At 33.1% G+C, this 9,033-nt stretch overlaps 1 protein-coding gene across 3 annotated transcripts; it reads left to right on the top strand.

Annotated features, from left to right (window-relative positions):
• Window positions 1-3,794: 3,794 nt before the first annotated feature.
• On the top strand, window positions 3,795-6,585 carry LOC145001252 (ubiquitin carboxyl-terminal hydrolase 24-like). 3 transcript variants are annotated; one of them, XM_078960617.1, is made up of 7 exons: window positions 3,795-3,869; window positions 4,042-4,163; window positions 4,559-5,164; window positions 5,246-5,433; window positions 5,516-5,921; window positions 6,000-6,176; window positions 6,254-6,585. In XM_078960617.1, the coding sequence occupies exons 2-7, from the start codon at window positions 4,149-4,151 to the stop codon at window positions 6,446-6,448; spliced, it is 1,587 nt and encodes a 528-aa protein (XP_078816743.1). In that variant the 5' UTR covers window positions 3,795-3,869; window positions 4,042-4,148; the 3' UTR covers window positions 6,449-6,585. The 3 variants fall into 3 exon arrangements, with proteins under 3 accessions (XP_078816743.1, XP_078816742.1, XP_078816741.1); XM_078960616.1 differs by having other exon boundaries at window positions 3,796-3,869; window positions 3,968-4,163; XM_078960615.1 differs by having other exon boundaries at window positions 3,804-4,163.
• Window positions 6,586-9,033: the final 2,448 nt, after the last annotated feature.

Below are 9,033 nucleotides of genomic sequence, written 5' to 3'. Positions count from 1 at the left end.
CTCCTTGATCAAGATGACTACTTGGTGTTTGGTGTTATGGAAGTAGGATTTTGTGTACTTGTGTCTCATGTTAAGGAGGATTTACTTTCATCTGTTGATAAGCAATAATAGTTCTCAGTTAAAGTTTAATAAACATACATATAATGTACTTGTGATTTGTGATTTGTAGATAACATTAGCTTCCTATTTCAATCCCAATATATTATTTATCATTTTAATTATTTTCAGTATTCAAATATATAAGAAAACAATGAGTTTCGGTTATTTGAGTTTGTTTCAAGGTTCAAATCTAAAATGTGAGAAATCAAATTGAGAAATTGAATTGTGTATAATCATTTGTACAACTATTTCCTTTAACAACTCTAGTCCATAAACAAACTCACTTCAATTTCACAATCAACATCGACATCTGGAATACATATGATCACAACCTTAATAATTCAGATCTAGTCGAGCCAAAACCCAGATCCAGAAAATAAAATTAACTTAAAAATATTCTAAATTAAATTTTTAAGAGTTTAAGTAATGATGATTCCGTTTGTTTTCACCTTACAACCGAGACCAGAGCCAACACCTATGTGTCATGGGCACCCTCATGGTCTTACTTGGAATGCCATGGGCACCCCTAACCAAGTACCATGGGTACCCCCATGGTCTTTACCTGTAATGCCATGGACAACCCCACATGGTCTTATAACCAAGTTTCATGGGCACCCCCAAGGTCTTTATCTGGAATGTCATGGGCACCCCCACATGGTCTTATAACCAAGTGTCATGGGTACCCCCATGGTCTTTACTTGGAATGTCATGGGCACCCCCACATGGTCTGGCATCCAAGTGCTATGGGCTCCCCCTGGGTCTTCCATGCAAGTATCACAATACAACTAGCATATCACGTACCACATAATCAACTAACATACCACATAACATGTAATGAGCCGGCCTTGGTGCCTTCGACCCATTGGTATGGTGAGTAAACTCATCTTAGTCTGCTAAATACGAAAGTTGTTCGCCTAACACTCCGAACCACCGGTGCTGAACAATAATACCATTATCCCAAAATTAGGATAAAATACAATCTAATTAAAGAACCCAATTACCTAAGCCTAAGTCCTTCCATAATGGCCCAATAGTCTTTCCTTTGCTAATGGGTTCAAAGTCTATGTCTAAAACTATTAATGGGCCACAAGGCCCAATAAGGCCCAACCAAGACAATCATGGCCCAAATAGATTAATCGGACCACTAACCCAAAATATAACTAGGCCCAAAACTGATTAAGGCCCAAAGAGTTTACATGCCCACACGAAGCCCAAAACCAACTGAGGTGTATACGCCAAGCGTACCACTTCAGTACGCTCAGTGTACCAAGTCCTTGGTTGTATGCACAATGTACGCTATATTACGTCCAACGTACAAGCAGATTATGCACCACTTCCATTAAGTGCCTAATACTTGATATTCTAACGTCTAATATCATATTTGAGCTCATTAAGACGTCCTAGGGCATAAAGTTGGTAACTTTATCCCCTTGCATGCTATAAGGGACTTCAAAACTTCATATAAAGCTTCAAACTCATGCATGGAGTCTAGATAACCTTCAAGCTAGCACTTATATGCATTTAGCATGCTCACAAAACTCAAATCTAACCATCTTAGTCTCTTGAGTTGCTCAACTCTCAAGAGAAGATCCAAGAACCAAGGGACAATATAGAAAACCCTAACTCAATCTAATGAATAAGATGGAAATATTAAGACTTTATACCTCCAGAAGCACCTCAAGGTGAACTAGATGCAGGTTCTTGAAGCCCAATGCCACACCAAGCTTGCTAACTAACTTCTTCTTGTTGAATAAGATCTAAAATGGCCACCAACACACTTCTATGCTCCAAAATCACACTCTCAAAGGAAAAATAAGGCAACAGGACGAAATGAGACTCTAGAGGCTGATTAGGGTTTGGTCAAAGTGGCTTAAGGATGAATAAATAGGTTTCAAGTCTGGATTTAGGGTTTTGCTCTTCTGTCGCATATGCCCCGCGTACCTCTTGGTATGCCCAACATACACAACCAACCTCCGCGATCATCCATCATTAGTACGCTAAGCGTATTCCTGAAGTACACCCAGTGTACTAAGGGAATAATATATTATAATTTATTATTTCAAGGGTGTAAATGGTATTTATCTGATTTGGAGTGTTACAACTGTGAAGGTAGGTTGTACCAGATCCTACATCAGCTTGGAATGAGAACAAAACATTTCCTTATAAGGGGTGTGTATACCTTCCTTATCATAACGCGTTTTAAAGCTATAAGGGCAGTATATCCCATAAGAACTTTGTAGTGAAGCGTGCCCAGGCGAGAGCAATCCAGGGATGGGTGACCCCCTGGGAAGTTTTCGCACCTGGAGCCCAAAATGGACAATATTGTGATACGTGCCAGAGGGGGGATGTTACAAATGGTATCAGAGCTGGGGCACGGGTCGATGTGTTCGACGAGGATGTCGAACCCTATAATGGGGGGGGGGGGGGGGTTTGAAGGTAGGTTGTACCTGATCCATAACTTCCTTATCACAACGCGTTTTAAAGTCGTGAGTGCAACAGATCCCATAAGAACTCTACAGTTAAGCGTACCCCGACGAGAGCAATCCAGAGATGGGTGACCCATTGGGAAGTTTTCTTGCCGGGAGCACAAAGCGGACAATATTGAGATACGTGCCAGAGGCGGGATGTTACAATAATGGGGTTAATTTGTTGATTAATGTCACTTTGACAATTATTGAACAAATTAGTATGGTGCGGAGTGCATATTTGTTTAACATTATCTTTGTTGAAAGTATACTGCTATTTAGGGGCTTCGCCCCTGAACTGATGGGGGCCCGGGGGAAATGCCTCTGGGAGCGGGGTCCAAGGAGCGACAACCCCTGTCTTATATTGCTATATAAAAATGCCTTAGAAATCCAATTTTTTTTGGAATAAAATCAGTTTTGTGATCCTAGCTATAGACCCATTTTCATGTTAGTTTGTGACAGTTTTTTGGACAGGAAGTTTTTTTTCTATAACTACCATATGACAGTTTTAAGATAGGAAGTTAGTTCTTGTTATATGATCAATTTCGAAATCTTCTTGGGTATAGATGTCCGTACCATCTTCTTTATTCTCAATTCTAGAAAAAATAGTGAGTTTTATCCAATTAGCCTATGTTATTGACTTTGGTGATAAATGATATGAACACTTTGACTCATAGGAAATGATCAACACTCTTGCTGTCTTCTTTTCGTACGTTAATCATATGTCCTCTTATTTCATATGATGAGGCTGTAATTTCCTATGCATAGTTTTAATTCTTTGACTTACAAAAGTTGTCACATATTCTATAGACTAGTTGTGCTCTCTATAGTGTTCTTTATATGCTAATGCTTCTTCTTTTTGAACAACATGGCTCGTTACTTCACTTGTCATTAGTCAATGCATATAACTATGCCGGTTTTGACTTATGGATCATAGGATCTATCCACAAACTATGTCATCTTAAAAATACTTGGAAAAATCATAAGTTAAGTGCCTCAAAATTTTTACAAGGCTTAAATTTGGAATATATTATTACTATTACTTTTTTAATATATATATGTAAATATCAATGTAGATAGATCTGAAAATATAACATATAGATATCGATATTTTTTTAAAAATAAAATTGACTAAAGTATTTATTTAAATAAAAGAAAAAAAAAAAAAAAAAAAAAAAAAAAAAACAGATAATAATCTCCAGTCTCCACGATTTAACCCTTTATACACCAATATCCCCCTTCGCCCACCCAAAGCAAAGTTTGCCCCCCTTTTCACTTTCCAATCGTTGAACGCCAAAATTTCAGGTAGAGACAAAAACCCTAATTCTCCATCATCATCATCATCATCATCTTCATCTCGCATATACATACACACATATAATTATAATAATCCCATTGCGCAGAAATTTATTGATATTTGCCCTTACATTCATATGTCTTCCATTGCTGTTCTGCTCCATCATCTTCGTGCTCGTAGTGCCAGTAGTTCCTCCCAAAAACGGCAGTCTTCTGTTTCACTTTCACATCATGGTCACCACTTCTCCAGCTTCTCATTGAGCTTTCGTCCCTTCTTATCTCCTCGAGATGACTGACCACAACGTAAATTCCTTCTCTTCTTTCTCTATCTATACTATATGTATTTTCGATTTTGTATGCGATGAGCTGTATTTTATGTAGTATCACTGTTAGTTACTGCTTCTGTTGATGATGAAACTGTTAGGGCTTTTATTTTAGGTTTAATTTGTACGATTGTAGAGTGTCACTTCATCTAGCCCATACACAGAAGTAAAATTCCAAATTAAGTTATTCGCATTCTTAAAAGATAGTATATTAGTTTATATATCTCTAGATTCTTAGGTTGGGAAAAGTTAAAAAGGTTACACTTTAATGATTGTAGAACCTAGTAAGTTTCATATACTTTTGAGAATCCATATCAATTGTGTTGTTTGCCTTTATTATCAATAAAACATATATATCTTTTTACAAACTTTCAGGTGTTCGTGTTTGGATCATTTACAGAGGATGAGATCAAATCCCTACAAAGTACCTCAAAACAGAATGATGTAGAATTTATGTTTGGTTCTTTGGACTCTGCAACTCTAAGATCTGTGGGCATCTTCAAAAACAAACCAAATGTTACAGAAACTCCCAAAAACCACCAACCATCAAATTCAAATCCAGTAAAGAAAAGTAACAATGATGAAATTGTTCATGCATCATCATCATCATCATCATCATCACGAACACCTGTTGCAGTTGTAAATAAAAATGGAAACATCCATGATTCAAGCTCTCTTTTCTATAGCAATGGTGTACAAGAACAGGAACCAAAAAATGCACAACTCCCTGTATCATTTGTACCTGAAAGCATTGGAAGTGAAACTTATGTGGAGTCCTTTGAAGCTCTGAACTTGATAAATCCCAAAAATAACCTTATCACTGCATCAAATGGTCTCCATAAAGCTGCAACAGAGTTACTCCCTCGAGGCTTAGTCAACTCTGGAAATTTGTGCTTTCTAAATTCAACTCTTCAAGCTCTTCTTGCTTGTTCTCCCTTTGTACATCTCTTACAAGAGCTAAGAACACGCAATATACCTGAGGTAAACTGTAATAACTATCTTCATTTTTGTGATTATGAATTGTGATATATTATTAACTTTTGTGTTTTTACCTTATTTTAGATTGGTTACCCAACTTTACATGCATTCGTTGAGTTCATTTCTGGATTTGACATGCCTTCTGACATTCACTCAAAGAAGAAAGACAACATTCTTCTAGAAACTGGGAAACCTTTTCGACCTATCATGTTTGAATCTGTTTTAAACAATTTCTCTCCAGATATGCCAAACAGCTTCTCTGGAAGACCAAGGTTTGTGTTAATGCTATAAAATTTATATATACATCGTGTTTGGAATTTCGGATGCTGAGTTGAATTTTGTTTTTTTAAAAAGGCAAGAAGATGCTCAGGAGTTTTTAAGCTTTGTAATGCACCAAATGCATGATGAGCTTCTTAAACTTGAAGGAGAAGGTTGTAATTTCAATGGTGGAAAAGTTTCATTGGTTTCATCTGTAAGCGATGAAGATGATGATGAGAGTTGGGAAACAGTTGGACCAAAGAACAAAACTGCAATCACAAGAACACAAAGCTTTATTCCTTCAAAATTAAGTGAGATTTTCGGAGGCCAACTAAAAAGTGTTGTGAAAGCAAGAGGTAACAAAGCGTCTGCAACCATTCAGCCATTTCTTTTGCTCCATTTGAATATATGTCCAGATCCTGTGCATACAATAGAAGATGCACTTCATCTTTTTTCAGCTCCAGAGACACTTGAAGGGTATCGTGCTTCATCAGCAGGAAAGGTATTTTTCTTTTTCAAGATTGTAAATTTCATGAATATCTAATTTTTTTTTTTTTTTATATATATATCTGATTATCAGGCAGAGTTAGTAAGTGCAAGTAAATCAGTGAAAATCCTAGAGCTTCCAGAGATAATAATACTACACTTAATGAGGTTTAGCTATGGAAGTCAAGGAAGCACAAAATTACTCAAACCAATCCACTTTCCTCTTCACCTTACTCTCAATCGTGATCTCCTTGTTTTATCATCGCCAGAGGTATGTATTTAGTATTTGTATAAAATATATATGTATCAATTAATTTTACCTTTTTTATTAATTTAAAAAAAAAACAGGGTCGAAGATATGAGCTGGTGGCAACGATAACTCATCATGGAAGAGAGCCATGGAAGGGTCATTACAGTGCTGATGTGTTGCATGAAACAAGTGGGAAGTGGTTGAGATATGATGATGCTTCGGTTGTTGCAATTTCTACAAACAAAGTGCTTCATGATCAAGCGTATGTGCTCTTCTATAGGCAGATGTATTAGTTTTTGTTTTACACGTTTCTGTTTTAAGAGGTTATGGTAAAAATTTATATGGCTTCTTTTTTGGGTAAATCTTTGTGTATGGTGTTATTATTATGAATCACGCTATCTTGGTTTATTAAAATGAGTTATTTTTGTTACTTCGTTTAATTAAATAATATAGTTTCTCTCCCACACATCCAAGAACCTTAGCGTTGATCTTCCTTCCGTCTTTGTTTTAAGAGGTTGATTTTATAATGTATATTATGGACATGATTAAGTACCATCCACCAAACCCTAACATTAGAAGTGCCATTTAGGTCGAACAAGTCTTGTTCATGTCGCTTTCATGCTCCAAAAATAGAAATAAAATAGGGAAATTAAGTAATCTAACCACAATTTAATGTTTATTTGAAAGAGTTTCCAAAATAATTTTTTTTAACATTAATAACCAATTGGTTTGGAATGAGCATTTTGGATCAAGAAAAATACGTTTTCAGATAAAAAAGTACATTTTGGATTGTTATTCCGGACTAAAGTTTCAGATTTCGAAAAAAAAAAACTCTAGAATTCAAGAACAAGTCTGGAATCCGATGAAAAATTCTAGAATTTTTAAAAGAAATTTGACTAAAGTTTCAGATTTCGGAAAAAAAAAAAAAAAAAAAACTCTAGAGTTCAAGAACAAGTCTGGAATCCGATGAACAATTCTGGAATTTTTAAAAGAAATTTGTTTTTTTTACTTAAATATAACAAAAATGTAAACAAACATAGTAAATATGAACTACATAATATTAGTTCATAAAATCATACATTTTATTGAAAACGGTTATATTAAACACTCCGAAATGAAAATTTCAGACATAAAGTGGAAATATTTCTTTCAAAAAAAAATTAAAAAAAACTAAAAAATAAATCCAGAATTTGAAAATCAAACCTGAAATAGAACCTTCAGAATAGAGAGCATTCTTTGATAAAAAAAAATTGAAAAGTAATCTGGAATATAAATAATAGTCTAAAACGAAGCATTTAGCAAAAAGTGGATGTTTTTTCAAAAAATAAATTATTTAGAAAAAAAACTCATTTATATAGGTTAAATTACTTAATTTCCCAATAAAATAACCATTTTCTAGTGCTTTATCAGAAAATAATCATCCTCAACATTTACTTGTTTAGGACTTTCACAACCTTGCATCATCTATTCAAGAAGGGTCCAACTTCATGCATACTAATCTATACTAACCTATATTATCATCATACACCATTAGATTTACTTTTAAGTTATTATTATCATATAATTAATATTGATTTTACTTTTTAAGTAATCATTACCATATAATTACTATTTGACTTATTTTTATTATTATTCATTATAACCTAATCAAAAAACCATTATTATTTAATAATTACAATTTTATTATTAACCTTATTAATATTAATAACTTTAAATTTGTTTTTTATTAAGATAAATAACAATAATAATATTATTTTTTTGAATATAATAATATAAATAATATTATAAAAACAATTCTATATAAATTTTCATCAACCAATGTAATATCATTGATAGTATAAATAATATTATAAGAAAAATAATTTAGAAACAAATCTTCATCATTTTTTTTTTTAATTTTAAATATTACATAACAAAATTCCGAGACAAAAATAAACAAGTAATCATCTATAGTTATAAAAGATCTTTTCATAGGTCTAAGTAGCTTATAAAATTCTAGACACGACTTATACATAGTTTGCGATTTCGACATCGTCTAGTGTTTCCGGTAGTGTCTAGTGGAACAACTGCCGACTCACTTTCAATAAGCAAACAGTCTGACAAAACACTTATTCGATCTTCTTGGCCCTCATCCATGAAATCTAGAGACTCAATTACAGTTGATTTTGTCTCTCATCCATGGCGGCAACATAAATACTCCAATAAGGAAAGGTAAATATTTAGGACAAGTTAAGAGAAAGAGAAAGAACTTACAGCGAATGCTCCGATAATGTATTTTCGGCAAGAAATGATGGCTCCGATGATAGATATTTAGGTTCCTAAAGTATTTCCGGCGATATATGAAGCTTACAGTTTATCTTTTGTGAAATTTTTTCTAAATGTAATATGAACAGTAAAATTTATAGGTGTAATATAAACTTAAACTTTATAGCTTTTTGTATTTTTGTTTGAAAATTTAAATTGACAGCTTTCTTGAAAATATCAACTTGAATATATGAAAAATTGGTAAATAAAAAAGAAGTCAGAGTCAAACAATAGGTTAATAGTAATAGACTGGTGTGTAGTAGGGTTTAAGTAAAATTTGAATTTTTTTAGATGATAATAATAATAATAATAATAATAATAATAATAATAATAATAATAATAATAATAATAATAATAATAATAATATTATTATTATTATTATTATTATTATTATTAAAAGATAACAATTAATTATAATTTTTTTTAACTTTAGGTTTAAGTTTAGAATGAAAAAAATAATAATTAGTAAAGTGGGTAAATTGTGAACATACATGGATAAAAAAGTGAAATAAAAAAAAAATAAAAAGAGAAGATAGGTTTTATGGAGTAAACTTCAAATTTGAAAAACCCAAAT

This window comes from Lactuca saligna, chromosome 6 (assembly GCF_052625555.1).
Source record: "Lactuca saligna cultivar CGN05327 chromosome 6, ASM5262555v1, whole genome shotgun sequence".
NCBI classification, from domain to species: Eukaryota; Viridiplantae; Streptophyta; class Magnoliopsida; order Asterales; family Asteraceae; genus Lactuca; species Lactuca saligna.
Note: the sequence above shows the minus strand (reverse complement) of the source record. Positions and strands in the feature narration are given on the sequence as shown.

Coding starts and splice junctions, on each gene's coding strand:
- LOC145001252 (XM_078960617.1), top strand. Junction 5,165..5,245: donor GAACACGCAATATACCTGAG/GTAAACTGTAAT, acceptor ACCTTATTTTAG/ATTGGTTACCCAACTTTACA. Junction 5,922..5,999: donor GTGCTTCATCAGCAGGAAAG/GTATTTTTCTTT, acceptor TCTGATTATCAG/GCAGAGTTAGTAAGTGCAAG.